We start from the raw sequence: 15,167 nt of genomic DNA, 5'->3' as shown, positions 1-15,167 counted from the left end.
GTTGTCCTTGGGTCTGGAAGGACCCGTTGTCATGGCAGCAGGCCCAGCAGCTCCCAGTGGGAAAGTAGGAAGTGAGTCTCTGGGGCAGCCAGTGCTCAGCTCTGCCCTCTAGTGACCGGACGTCCAGCAGCGTCCCAGAGGCCCCCAAAGTCCAATAGGAACAGGTCATAGTTCACATCCTCTCACTGGACTGCAAACTCATGGTTTGACGTTAGAGCAGAGAGTGAGGCTTTGATTGCGCACGCCGCACGTGTTATGACTAATTTATGGCAAATTTATACATAGCACTGAAAACAGCAGATCTACAAGCCCACGTGTAGATGGATAGATCGATCTGCAAGTAGATCGCTTGTGGGTCGCCACATCGCGACACGCTGTGGGCTTGTGGATCGGCTGTTGTGGACGCACGACACCACCGTACGGCGGAGCGTGAGTCATGTGACTGGCCCCATACGGTCTTGTTAAACACACTGAAGCAAAGCCATGCCCCGCTGACTGGCAGCTTTCCCAAAACTGTATGGGAACTGAATCTGACACAAAAGCTTGAAAAATTTCAGTGTTTCTATTCAAAAAGCATATACATTAATCCGCTGTGGTGTGTGTGTGTGTGTGTGTGTGTGTGTGTGTGTGTGTGTGTGTGTGTGTGTGTGTGTGTGTGTGTGTGTGTGTGTGTGTGTGTGTGTGTGTGTGTGTGTGTGATATTATGTTGTCTATGCAGACCATACAGTACATTAAGACATGATGTCCTTTATATGTTGGAATGGTGACAGAAGTCAGGAATGTTTGTGGCGCTGGCAGCAGACCAAAATGTACTTGAACTATTATGTAACAGTCGAAAATCCTAAAGCCTGCTTCTGAACAAAATGACCCGTTTGTTTCTCACGAAACACAAGTTGGGCATTAAAAAAAAAACAGCTAGTCAAAGAAACAGAACTTAACAAATAATCTAGAAATTTTATTCGTTAAACAGGTATATAGAGTTGCTGTTGTACATGTGATTTTCTTGCTAGTTTGTGGTCTCATACATTTACAAACAGTGGTTCAGAAAAGGCAACTGCTAATGGAAAAAAAAAGAAGATAATAATGGCATTATATGTATACAATACAAATTAGCAAACATATCAAAATCAGTTTTTACAACCTTTGTAGCAACCAATTCTTTCCTATTGGTGTGCCATAGTGCAAACTGTACTGTTTGTAAGACAGAGTTTTAGCGTGATTGCAACATTCATACATCTCAATAATCGTTGTCTCTGTCTCTTAAACACACCTTTGTGTGTGTGTAGACTGCATTCATTGTGCCTTCGTGTTCAAGTCCTTCTGTGTCCAGAAAAAGTGGATTTACAATCAGGAGAATTCAAGTGTGTCGGGCAGGTCAGGCTGTCTGGGTGAATCGTGGAGAAGCTGTGTGAGTAATGCCTCGTTTTAGACTCCGTCGCACAGATCTCTAAAGGAGCACTTTGCTTTCAACTTAAACGTCGTAACTTGTTCTACCAATGCTTATTACAAAATAGCACCATTTCTGTCTACTCACTCTGTGTCTCAGAGGAGGGCTGTGGACAGTTCACAAACCTGCCTACCGAAGAAATCATCGGCAGGCAGGGTTGGTAACGTCTTCCATTTCAGCATGAAACTTTCCAGAGAAAGGCTGTAGTTTCTAATCGTTTGGAATCTCGGAGTGCTCCTTTAAGGTGACAACGTGACACGTTGCTGTTACTGTGACGCCAAGCGACAGTGCAGTGTGACGGAGTATGAAGCGAGTTTATCATGATGGGAGTGTATAATGTATGTGCGACGCTGTACATGAACACCAGCTCAGACTTAAAGCCATATTTCACTTTGGTAGAACATGTTCACTCATATTCAGAATGCACAAACCTCCACGGGAGGTTTTATAATCACTTAAGCCTTATTTTATACTATATATATATATATACACATGTATATTTCTTAGTATTTTTTTAAATATATAACAATTGTCAAAAATGTTAACAAATAGCCGATCTACAGGGCCATCAGCCTCCTGGACATCCACTATCAACACCAACGCTTAATCCTCCCAGCTTTCATCATTACAAACAATTAATTCGGCAAAACTCTGTTTCATTCAGGACACAGAATTAAAGGTAGTGTTAGTGATAGCAATCATTGCTATCAGAATATAGATACTGTAGTGTATATGTTACAGGGAAATTGGCATTCCAGGGAAATTGAAAGGGGAGCGCTTCTTTTCACCGCCCCCAAGGCAATTCTGTAGAATCAACGCTAGAGGGCAATGCAAGCCAGACATGAGCCCCACACCACACACGCACGCATGCACACGCGCACAAACGAGCACGTACACACGCACGCACACACACACACCCGTGAACAGCCTTATTCCATGCAGTTGAAGCACAAGGGGTCGAGGGGGCGGTGCTGGAGGGCTACTGTATGTTACTGCAGTGAGTGGCAGTTGGGGCAAACGCAGTCCCCACAACATCATTTACGATTCTGTGCCTATCGGTACATAACTCGGACGGCGCTTAGTGGACTAGCAGACCATCAGCCGGTCGTCGCGGGCACTCGCGCCTGGAGGCGCTCGGGCGTGACTCCTCGGCCTCAAGGTCTGCTGAGTCGGCGCGCCTCCGTCATGGTCCAAAACTATACTTTATCGACAAAAAAAAGTAGTCCGCGGTTGTTTGAAAAAGTAATGTCCCAGCGGGAATCAAACCCAGGCTTTCTGTGGTAGTGGATGGGGAGTCCTATGATTATCGAAGTGAGCCACTGAGGCTTCCTGGTTGCTATGTTGTCGTTGTCGTTCTCAGCCCCGCCTCGCAGCCCCGCGCCTAAAAACAAGCGCTCCCCTTTCAATTTCCCTGGAATGCCAATTTCCCTGTGACATATATACATTTTCAGGTCAGGATACCAATTTAATCTAATCCAATCAGGAGATTGAACTCATACAGGATACAGGATAAACAAATGATAATGGGTTCTCTCTCCTGATTGGAAGAACCCACCTCAAAATGTATTATTTATTATAGAAATGATTACTACTGTATCACACCATAGAGTTTTAACTTTTCAAGCAAAAAAAAAAATCACTTACTCTACCTTTAAATAATATTACATTAGTGTAATAATTCCCATGCTTGATTTGTAAGAGCTACAACGTTTAAGTCAAAATGAAAGTAAGACAATGGTGCTGCGGCTACGGGTGTGGCTGGTTGACCTGCCTTGGACTCCTAGGTTTATGTACTGTATATATTATGTTCTATACGTGTCATTGTTTTACCAAGGTCAAATATGACTCTCCGCTATGAGTGTGTGTGTGTGTGTGTTTTTTTTTCTTTTTCCCAAGCCCTTTCATTAAAAAAGTCCATGAGGATTCCTGGTTTCACTCTGAAAATAAACTTCTCAAAATGATTATCACAAACGTATAGCTTAGCAAAAGCCTGTCAAAAGCTTAAAAAGGTGGGTGGCTTAAAAGGAGGATGGGTGAGTGGGTGGGTGAGTGGGTGGGGTGGAGTTTTAAGACATTAGGATGGGACAGTGTACGTTTATATTTGAGTATATCATCGCTGTCGGGCAGAAACCTTGTATCTCCATATTTCAACTTTTTATGTCTTTTTGTTAATGAATGCCCTACGTTGCAAAAGTAGCCAAAATAGCCGATCTACAAGCACAAGCTGTGATCCGTCGTGATTGGCTATTTTCGCTAATGTTAAAAGTGAAAGTGTAACTGTGGGTTTTATAAATATTAAACCAATGAAAAGTACTGTAAAAAGCATGTGACTAAATAATAACTACATTAGATCCATGGGAACACAGGTGATTTTTTTTATGAAAAGCAACGGTTTTGGACAAACAGGTTTTCCGCCCTGACGGTGATGATATGCCGTCACTGCTCGAGTAAATGGACAGAGCACTGAGGCAGATGATACCATTTTAGGGATATTTTCTTGTCGTTCCTGTCACCCTGCATCATCTCTAAAGTCCAACGGGCATTCGTGCTGTTCCTCCGTCCCTCTGTCCTCAAGGCTCTACGGCCACGCTGTCGACCGGAGGAAAGACAAATACAAATAAAACAAAAAAAAAACAACAGATATGTGGGTTTGTATAAAGCGCTGCTGCTGCTGTGACGGGGTTCGGCTCGGCCTCTTTGCTGTGTCTCTACTCTGGTTCTATTGCACCGCGTTCTGCTGCAAAGCATGGACTGGATGTGTCAACAAGTTCTGGGGGTCAGAAGAACCGGGCCCGGGCCGGTCCTGCAGCCTCCCCCCTCCCCCTCCCCTTTCCGACTCACGACTCACGAACAGCCGCAGCGGTCCACCACCATGGACGGGATCTTCCCGTAGACTATCTCCTCCTTGTCGTTGAAGTACAACATGTTGATGGGGGACACCTTTTTGGGCGTGCAGCATGGCCCGGCCGTGCCTCGCGGGGTGGCCTTGTTCACGATGTGCGTGTGCGGGTACTTCTCCAGGTGCATGTACTCACACTCCCCGATGCAGTAGTTGGCCTTGTAGCGCTTGGGGGCTATAATCCAGTCCCAGCCAAAGTCCTCAAAGTCCACCATCAGAGGGTAGCGGCAGCAGCGGGACTCCGGGGAGTTCTCGTCGCAGTCGAGGCCCGAGTCCCTCCTGGAGCGCCGGGGGCTGTCCGAGATCTTCACCTCCAGGAACGGTTGCTGGGAAGGGACAGGAGTGCAGAATGTGATCGAGAGTTTCACCCCATACCTCCTAATCTGATACCTTCCTACCTTCAAACCTGGCATGGTATAATTAATCTATAAATGAACAGAACCTGTGTGTGTGTGCGTGTGCGCAGTGGTGGAAAAAGTACTGAAATTCTTTACTTAAGTAAAAGTACCAATACTGCAATATAAAAATACTCTGTTACAAGTAAAAGTCCAAAATTAAAAATGTACTTGAGTAAAAGTACAAAAGTATTGGCATCGAAATGTACTTAAAGTACCAAAAGTAAAAGTACTAAATATTTGAAAATAGCCGATCTACAAGCTCACAACGCGTCGCGATGCGACGCGTTGTGAGCTTGTAGATCTGCTATTTTCAAATAGCCTATGTATAAAATAGGGCTAAAGTGGTTAATGTATGTTTCATTATATCATAGTTTATATCTGAGAAGTAACTAGTAACTAAAGTTTTCAAATAATTGTAGTGGAGTAAAAGTACAATGTTTGCCTCTGAGATGTAGTGGAGTAGAAGTAAAAGTATTGGAAATTGGAAATACTCAAGTAAAGTAGAAATACCTCAAAATTGTACTTAAGTACAGTACTTAAGTAAATGTACTTAGTTACTTTCCACCACTGCGTGTGCGTGCGTCTGTCCCGGGCATTACACGGGCAATGACAGATCGACTTCAAACTTGGCATGCGTGTGTCACCGATTACCCGGGGGTTGTGCATAGCCCATGGATTGGCAATATAAATGGTAGCATGTACAATGGAACTCCATTTGTGTATGCTCATACACATTCCCCACCCTCAACGGGTGGGGCATGCATACCCAACCTGCATTGTTCCCAAGCAGGCCGGTACCCGTTTATAAATAACCCATTAATTGTAATATCTAACATTATTAGTGCTGTATTATAAGGAAATGAGCAAAGATGTCTGCTCACAAAGAAATGAGAAGACAAAATTGGAACTGGAACACTATAAAATTGAAGCTGATAAATCGGTCCTCTCTCCTGGTCTTTTTTCGCTGTTTACTAAAGACTTGGAGAGGAGACCCCTGTTACTGAACAAACACTATGTAACAACGATTACTATCACAATATAGAGCTTTGACTTTTTAACAAAGAAACCGAAAATATCACTGAATATCACTTTAATAGACAGCTCAAGGTATACGCAGATAGGGGCAGTAGCAGTGTGTTTGTTAGTCTGATTTGTACAGTCACACAGGAGCCTGCCAGGAATTTGGGGTAGGTGAACTTATGTAATCAGCCAATAAGACGTGAGATTATTGCTGGGACTGTCTGGGCACGCGTCCAAAGCGCAGGTGAGCGCCTCCCTGGCGTCTGAGTTCATTATCAAGTTTTCATAGCTCTGTTAAATCTTTGCTGTCGGGTGGAAACCCAGTATGTCCAAAACCGTTCCTTTTTGTTTATGATTGTTTTAAAAAACATTTAAAAACTGTGAAAATAGCCGATCTACAAGCTCACAACGCCTCAATATGCTACTCTTATGCGACACTCCTGAATGATGAAGTAGGGCATTCAGTCACGAAAAAAGGTGAAAGTTGAAGTAAGGTTTCTGCCCGACAGCAACAAAATGTTAATTCCTTCTCGCTTCAATCAAACGGTACATGAATGCTTAAACCCTCGCCGTTCCTGCAAACTTGTGCTCCGCACACAAGCCCGAGAATGCCCTGAACAAGCCGAAAACCCCCTGCTATAGAGCAAGCAGCCCATCAGAGTCCAGCTGGAATCTGTGGAATTTGGAACTATTCCTTTTCAAACAGCCTTAATCAGTGCTGGAAGAAAAAGTACTCCAATTTGTTTACTTAAAAGTAAACGTAGGAATGTCACAATGTATAAATACTGTATCCAAAAGTTAACTTAACTGAAAAAGTGTAAAAGTATGGGCATCAAAATATATACTTAAAATACCAAAGTAAAAGAATACACAATGTTTACAAATATGTCATACGTTTGACAAATTGTGAGCTTGTACGTAGAACTGCTATTTTCACAGACAGACATTCCATGCATCTGTCCGTCCGTCTGTCTCCCATTTATGCCAATGTATGTCCTCAACATGACGTCAGCAGTTTTGCTGACGACAGCGGGGATACCAACATCTCCATATTTGGTCGACGGGGTCATATGGTAGTGGGCACCGCTCTGGTTACTCTGACAACAGGGTATTGCATAAACGAGTGGGGTCATGCAGTCCCAACTTGCATCGTTCCCAAGTAGGCCGGAGCTCGTTTATAAATAACCCGTTGATTGTAATATCTGGCCTTGGGTACCACACTGGATACTCTAACATAGTGCTTCTCAAAGTGGGGTCCAGCAGGGACTCTCAGGGTTCCTTGGGGGGGGGTTCTAAATGGACCCTTATACCATTGATATACTGTCAAAGTTAACCCATTTAATCCGGGAACGCATCTCTGTCATTTTAAGATTTCTTTGGCTATGAGCTTGTAGATCTGCTATTTTTGAAAAATCGTGAAAATGTGTGCAAATCTTTGAATATATATTCTACAAATGTCCTCAAAGTCTTAACTGTTTTTTTGTAAAAACTTATGTTGCTGTAATATCAGTGGCTTGTATATCTGCTATTTTTGAATAGCCAAAGAAATCTAAAATGACAGAGATGCGTTCCTTGAAATTTTAAAGTCTGAGAACCACTGCTCTAACACAATTACAGGGAGTACTGCTTGACAACCGTTGCTTTTGGGGTGTTGTGGTGTGGTGTGGTGTGGTGTGGTGTGGTGTGGTGTGGTGTGGTGTGGTGTGGTGTGGTGTGGTGTGGTGTGGGGGTGGAGTGGTGTGGGGGTGGAGTGGACTCACCAGTCCCTCCTCTCCGGGCTGCGTCGAGGAGACCGCCAGGTCGGTGCCGTGCGCGTCGAAGGCGTTGATCTCGATGCCCCAGTTCTGCTCGGGCCGCTTCAGCCACTTGCTCAGCAAGTCTTTGACGTCTATGCTCTGCCAGGAGCTGACGCCCGCGATCACGTGGAACGTCAGAAAGAGGACCCCTATGCGTCTCGTTCCGTCTGTCATCACCGGCGTGAGCCTGGGGGGACACAGGCCTGTCACAATTACACAGTCGCCTGATAGCAACTTCATTTATTTTTTTGCATAATCATCAATTATCGTTTCCATTCATCTGCTCCTCTGTTGAAAATGCGTTATGGCCATACGTTTTCCAAAAATAGTAGCTCTACAAGCTCACATCGTGTGCTGCGGTTCCGGTAGGAGACACAAAGGAGACTCTTTGTGTCTCCTACCAGAACCGCTGCCGGTCATCAAATTATTGGCTTAGGAATGGGACAAAAACAAAAAAACTCTCCACGGGGTGAGTAATCAATAGAAAAAAGTCATTTTGGGGGTGAACTATCCCTTTAAGTGGTTACAGTACAGACCGAAGTGGAGCGAAGGTTATGAGTATCCAAAAATACAAATACTCAAAAAATGTACTTCAGTACAGTACTCAAGTAAATGTACTTTGGTTACTATACTGTCCGCCACTGGTTCCAGTCCTACCTGGAGATCTGGAGGGCGACGGTGGTGTCCTCCTCAGAAGCTCGGAGGTGGACCCACAGCTGGGCGCGCACGATCCTGCTTTCCTGCAGCTTCTCCCTGAAGGAGAACAGGCAGCACTTTGGGACGTGGTCTATCTGGACCAGCGGTTTAGCTGCAGAGAAGACGAGAAGAATCAGCTTTATTGTCACATCACTGGTTTATACAGTGATGTGTAAACCACACACTGCGAGGCGTCTAATATTAAAGAAGCATGTCAAAGAGAACACAAACAAATAAAGCATATATATATATATATACATACCGTATATACGCATAAAGTATGTATATACAGTTATGTAGGTCCACATAGCGGCAGGTATGTGCATGAGATTAGACATTAAAAAAACAGACACGTAGGGCAGAAACTTTACAATCAGACAGAACCACATAATATAATTGGTCCTCACTAATGCTCATTATAATCATGGCACCATTTGTGTCTACTGGCTCTGTCTCATTGGTGGGCTGTGGACAGTTCAGAAACCTGCCTACCAATGACATCATTGGTGGGGATTCCAAGCTAATAGAAACTGCAGTCTTTCTCATCCTGGAACGTTAGCATGTTGAAATTGAAGCAGTTTTTTTTCTTTGCATTTATATATATATATAAATATTTAATCTGGTTTGTAATAACCAAACCTCTCAATGCGATGATGTCATTGGTAGGCAGGTTTCTGAAATGTCCCTTGCCCACCAATGAGACACAGCAGACAGAAATGGTGCCAAATTAGCGAGGACCAATTACATGAAGATAAGGTTGAAAATGGGTGAAGTTGTCCTTTAAATAATAGTAACAAATCTGATTTCTAGTATGAAGATAGAAAAAGTAAAAGTACTCATTATGCAGAATGGCCATTACTGAATCATATCATATAATTGGACTCTAATTATTGATCATTAAAGACTTAAGCATACTTCAGCTATTCGACAATAGCATTATTTTTGTAGATTGGCTATTATATGTACTAAAGCTGTCAAAAGTAGCCTACAAATGGACCCTTCGCTAAACCCCACCCCAAAAGCGATTGTCCAATGCCAGCTTAGCAACCGTTGTTAGCCTGGCACAGGTCTGGCAAGCTTTCGTCACCTGCCATAGCTGTCAATGTTATTTCGCCTGCACACACACAATCATTTGCAACATAATAGCAAGAATAGGAATACCACGATAACGCAATGGTGATTATGAACCACGTACCCAAACCCGTTGGAGGCTGCTTTTCCCAAGCTGAAATCTGCACTTAAACTGCAAGGCTGAATATGGCTGTGTTGTTGAACACATACACAGCTTAACGTCAGGAAAGTTACACGACACGACTCACTCGCCCAGGTGGTGTCAACAATAGGCTACTAATCACCGTGATCGTAACAAAATTCAGAATCACAGCGCTGCCTGTTTCGGATTCCGCACGTTAAAGTATATTAATTCATTTGTTCGTCTATTTATTAACTGCTACTGTAGTCTTACCCTGCGGTACATGAAAACTCCTGTTACAGTCATGGATCAACTTCAACCTGGTGTTTGCACTTTCTCCATTTACGGTCCGTACATATATATAAACGTTCAGATTTCAAATATAAATTGCTTACCCTATGGCCACGGATGTTAAAATGATGCACGGGACTCTCAAAAGTACCCGTATATTCTGTATTGTTCAATAAAAAGCATTTTAATCCGATCGGTGGCCATTTTCTCATAGAGTTATAATGTATCAGAGTGCAATACACCTACCAACCGATAGGGTCGCTTTGTTGAAAGCATATGGAGAAAATGGCCACCGATCAGATTAAAATGCTTTTTATTGAACAATACGGATGATACGGGTACTTTTGAGAGCCCGTACATAAATGTAACATCCGTGGCCATGGGATAAGCACTTTATATTTGAAATATGAACGTTTCTGTAGATGTACGGGCTATAAATGGAGAAAGTGCAAACACCAGGTTGAAATTCATCCATGACGGTCGAGACAGACGACCGTCATGTATCCATGGCTATTACTCCCTCTAACATTTCCCGTGTTTTTAGTTTATTGAAATAATGTCATGCACATTTGTCCAGTGCATAGCCTACTGCAGGCCTTGTTGACTAGATTTAGAAGAGATTTTGAAGCTATTGCTGCTGAAATTATCGATTATTTTTAAGGGGAAAAGCCGTCATTTAACATGCAAGTCAATGGGTGAGAAGCAGAGATTGCCAGGCCCTGCCAGGCCTGGGTGTGACTAACTTCGCACCACCAGTCACAGAGTGGAGTGGGTGGGGCTTAGCGAAGGGTCCATTGCCTCAGAGATGCCGTGGAATAGAAGTAATAAAGTATTCAAGAATGGACATATCAAGTAAAGTAAAAGTACCTTGAAAGTACAGTACTTGAGTAAATGCACTTAGTTACTACACACACACACACACACACACACACAGACACACACACACACACACACACACACACACACACGCACACGCACACGCACACGCACACACACACACACACACACACACACACACACACACACACAGAAATATTATGTACAGTAAAATCCTCAATGTCAATTTAACTATGTGTTCAAATGTAACCAGACTCTGAGTTAGAGTTAAATTAACAGAGTTTCCGTTTTTTAACTGAGTTTAGATGTCAACCCAGTACTTAAAAAAAAAAGAAAAACAGCAGATCTACAATCTATAACATGTATAATAGGCTATATGCACAGCAGCCATATTGAGAAGAAATTCACAGGTGTTGCCAATGATACTAATGAAGGCTCTGTTCCATTCTGGTCAAACAGAGTCGGGGTGCTGATGTTGTGCACGTTGGCTCACTGGAAACACTCTGCAACACCAGTGGGCCTAAAATTGGGGTTCAGGGACCCTCATGGTTCCTTGAGGGGGTTCCAAATGGCCTCTTACGGGTGTGTAACTCTGAGAGTGTACAAATGGAACCAAATGGAACGGTCCATTTGGTTCCATTCGTACACTCTCAGAGTGATGGTGGTCGTGGAAATTAAAACGTCTGAGAACCACTGCGCTACACTAAATGGAACAGAGCCTTCATTAGTATCATTGGTAACACCTGTGAAGGAAGTGATAATATGGCTGCTGTGTGCATAGAGCCTGATAATTCAAACTTACGTTCGGTGGCCATCATCATGATGGTCTCTGCGAAGGCGTGCTCCTGGTCCTCGTCCTCCATGGGGGCATCCTGCATCGTGTCGCCGTGCTCTCCCAGTCCGTGGTACTGGTCCCCCAGCACGTCGTACTGGTCCAGCAGCTGCTGCAGCGGCGGCGCTCTGGGCAGCAGCTGCTGCACCACGTCCCGGCTGATGTTGGGCACCGCTTGCAGCCGCAGCTTGCTCAGGATCTGAGACTTGATGGCGTTCAGTCGCATGGTCCTGATGTGCTGTCGCACGCTGTCGCACATGGAGCAATGCTCGCCTCCGTCCTGATGACAGCGGGTGGGTGGGAGTAAACGAGAACTAAATTTACTTTCCTGTTTTATTTATATTTTTTATAGGACTTGTCTTTATTGATAGGACAGTAGGCTGACAGGAAATAGGGAGAGAGATGGGGAGTGACACACAGCAAAGGCCGTTGGGATCGCCCAGGCGGTTACGCCAGCCGTCTGAGCCAACTTTCCGGTTCTTCCCCAGATTTCGCTATCGTTGCGGTCGAGCAGAAACCTCCATATTTTACACTTTTTGTGCTTTTTCTTAAATGAATGCCCTACTTTTTTGAACTTGTCGATCTGCTTCTTTTGCCATTTTGAATCCTGAAAGTAACAGTTTTGGACATATGAGGTTTCCACCCGACAGAGACAACTTACTTTAAAGCTGCACTATGTAACTTTCCTGTTCTTCCCCAGATTTCACTATACAGTATGTCTCCTGAGCAAGTGCTGACATTTTGACCACTGAGCTAATAGAGCCTGCCTGCCTGCCTGCTCAGGGGAGAAATTGAATTTCGACCTTGAGGTCAAAATCTGTGTCAAACTAGAAACAGAATTGTGTCAAAGGTCATGTCAAACCTAGACACGGGATCTAAATGGCTCAATAGAAGAGCAGGGAGACAAAATACAATAAGTTATATTGTATCAACATACTCTACCATACAGATTGAACAAAATTACATTTTATTCACACACACACACACACACACACACACACACACACACACACACACACACACACAAACACACACACACACACACACACACACACACACACACACACACACACACACACACACACACACACACACACACACAAATACATAATAGAGCTTTGAAACAGTGGTTCTCAAAGTGGGGTCTAGGGACCCTCAGGGTTCCTTGAGGGGGCTCGAAATGGACCATTACATCTGTACACTCAGTTTGAGAGCCACTGTTTTAAAAGAATAATGACTCAAGCGGAACTAAAAGTATAGTCATCTGAATAGTTACTTGAGTAAACAAGACTAAGATTTTATCTCGGTTAAAGGGCAAGACCACTTTGGTAGAGGTCTGGGTTATGTAGTTACCTCGCCATGATGTAACTCCAAATGTGGACAAGAAATAAAAAATAATTGCTCCATTGATTAGAAATTGATCATTCAAAATATGCTCCCCATTGACTTACATTGTACAGTAAAACAGCTCTCAAAGTCGCTCTTTTAGCATGTAAACGAACGTAAACAAAGTTGATTCAGATAATATAGAACATCATCAAACCCAGTACTGTTTGTTTTTTGATAAAGATGTTAACTTACTGTTGATTTTGCCATTTTTATTAGAAAGAACACACGGACTGGATCCGGATCTTCAAATAGTAAAATAATCAGGAAGTTGACATTTTTATTTAAAAAATAAACAGTACTGGGTTTGGTGATGTTCTTTATTGTCTGAATCAGCTTAGTTTGTGTTCGTTTACGGGCTAAAAGAGTGACTTTGAGAGCTGTTTCAGTGTACAATGTAAGTCAATGAGGAGCATATTTTGAATTATCAATTTCTAATTATAGTCCATGAGCCAGACAAGATTTCGTTATCGAAAGAGTGGGCAAAACCATACCTATATTAAATTGTTTATAGGGTCAATATAAGTAAATAAATATATGATAACCTTTCCACAGGAGCAGCTTTTTCATAGTTATCACACATTTTGTTATTTTCCCCATACGTACATGACAGGTGAAAAAATTACAAAATTAAAAAAATAGTTATAATGAAACTTCCCCAGTTGATTACTTACATGAAGACAATGATTTATCGTATTACAAGTTTTCAGAAATTGTATATTTAAATATGCAAATTGTGCATTAGGAAAATATGCCCGAATTTGCATAACTTTCCAGAATCAACATTGGAACATTGGACAAAGCCAGAGTGAACATTCTTATTTCATTTTGTTAAGATGTTGGAGTCAACGGTTTTTAACGAGGGAATATTCAATATCTGGCTCAATTTTGGGGCTCTGGCTCATGAACTAAATGCCTAATTTGCATATTTAAATATACAATTTCAGAAAACTTGTAACACGATAAATCATTGTCTTCATGTAAGTAATCAACTGGGGAAGTTTCATTATGATAACTATTTTTTAAATGTTGTAATTTTTTCACCTGTCGTGTACGTATGGGGAAAATAACAAAATGTGTGATAAATATGAAAAAGCTGCTCCTGTGGAAAGGTTATCATATATTTTTTACTTATATTGACCCTATAAACAATTTAATATAGGTATGGTTTTGCCCACTCTTTCGATAATCATTGCTCAATTTTGGGGCTCTGGCTCATGGACTATTACTGGAGCAATTATTTTTCATTTCTTGTCCAGTTAAATCATGGCAAGGAAACTACACAACCCAAACCTCTACCAAAGTGGTCTTGCCCTTTAAGTATCTCAGGGAAAAAACTGTTACTTTTATGCAGTGGTGATAAAAGTATACTCAGATTGTTTTGTTAAGAGTTAAAGTAGTAATACCACAGTACTCTTGTGCAGAATGGCCCATTTCACTCATTTATTTCTAGTTTTCAAATGTATCTTTTGAAAATTGCAGATCTACAAGTTCTGCATTGCATTGCAGAGGTCGGTAGAATAGCCAAAAACTATAGACAAGTTTTTGTTGCTTAAAATTTAATTAAATATAATAAAATAATAATAATGACTCAGACTAAGTGAATGAATAAGTATAGATAAAAGTAGTCATCCAAATAATTACTTGAGTAAATATAAAAAAAACGGACTTACTTCATAGAATCTGATTGATTGTTTACTTTAAATAATCAGAACTGAATTGAAATGCAAAATATCGCAACGCATTGTGAGCTTGTAGATCTGCTATTTTCAAATGGCTGACTAGTGACTGAAGTTTTCAAATAATTGTAGTAGAGTAAAAGTATAATATTTGCCTCTGAGATGTAGTGGAGTAGAAGTAAAAGTACTGAAAATTGGATATACTCCAGTAAAGTAAAAATTAAAGTACTTGAGTAAATGTACTTAGTTTTCTTTACACCACTGATAATCTATAAGTAAATGTAACCGAGATAACTTAACCCACCTCTACCTGCTGCTGCTGCTGCTGCCTGATGGTTGTTGATGATGAAGATAATGAAGAAGGTGATGATGCTGATGAAGAAGATGATGATGATGATGCTGATGATAGCTTGTGGTTCTCCTCACAGAAGCCCACCGGTCCCAGAGCCAGCAGCATGCCGCTCACACACACCAGAAGGCCGGGCACATGCATGGTTGGATGTGTCCTGGGTGTGTGAGAGTGAGAGTGAGTGTGTGTGTGTGTGTGTGTGTGTGTGTGTGTGTGTGTGTGTGTGTGTGTGTGTGTGTGTGTGTGTGTGTGTGTGTGTGTGTGTGTGCGTGTGTGCGTGTGCGTGTGCGTGTTGAGTTGAGTTGAAATACAGTCCACCTGAAATACAGTCCACCATTCACTGAC

At 42.3% G+C, this 15,167-nt stretch overlaps 1 protein-coding gene across 3 annotated transcripts; it reads right to left on the bottom strand.

Annotated features, from left to right (window-relative positions):
• Window positions 1–2,889: 2,889 nt before the first annotated feature.
• Window positions 2,890–15,108, bottom strand: mstnb (myostatin b). 3 transcript variants are annotated; one of them, XM_080456984.1, is made up of 5 exons: window positions 14,774–15,108; window positions 11,379–11,681; window positions 8,218–8,368; window positions 7,525–7,747; window positions 2,890–4,672 (listed from the first exon to the last, which is right to left on the bottom strand). In XM_080456984.1, the coding sequence occupies exons 1-5, from the start codon at window positions 14,964–14,966 to the stop codon at window positions 4,292–4,294; spliced, it is 1,251 nt and encodes a 416-aa protein (XP_080313110.1). In that variant the 5' UTR covers window positions 14,967–15,108; the 3' UTR covers window positions 2,890–4,291. The 3 variants fall into 3 exon arrangements, with proteins under 3 accessions (XP_080313110.1, XP_080313111.1, XP_080313109.1); XM_080456985.1 differs by having other exon boundaries at window positions 11,379–11,688; window positions 14,784–15,107; XM_080456983.1 differs by having other exon boundaries at window positions 11,379–11,688; window positions 14,778–15,106.
• Window positions 15,109–15,167: the final 59 nt, after the last annotated feature.

The sequence above is a fragment of the Gymnoscopelus braueri genome (genome assembly GCF_963280865.1).
Source record: "Gymnoscopelus braueri genome assembly, chromosome: 18".
In the NCBI taxonomy this organism is placed as follows: domain Eukaryota; kingdom Metazoa; phylum Chordata; class Actinopteri; order Myctophiformes; family Myctophidae; genus Gymnoscopelus; species Gymnoscopelus braueri.
Note: the sequence above shows the minus strand (reverse complement) of the source record. Positions and strands in the feature narration are given on the sequence as shown.

Bases quoted from the DNA above. Each gene is read 5' to 3' on its own strand.
- mstnb (XM_080456983.1), bottom strand. From the start codon at position 14,966: ATGCATGTGCCCGGCCTTCTGGTGTGTGTGAGCGGCATGCTGCTGGCT. The intron at 11,689-14,777 runs GTGGGTTAAGTT...CGCTGTCATCAG, and splicing joins AGCAGCAGCAGCAGGTAGAG to GACGGAGGCGAGCATTGCTC. The intron at 7,748-8,217 runs GTAGGACTGGAA...GTGTCCCCCCAG, and splicing joins GTCGCCCTCCAGATCTCCAG to GCTCACGCCGGTGATGACAG.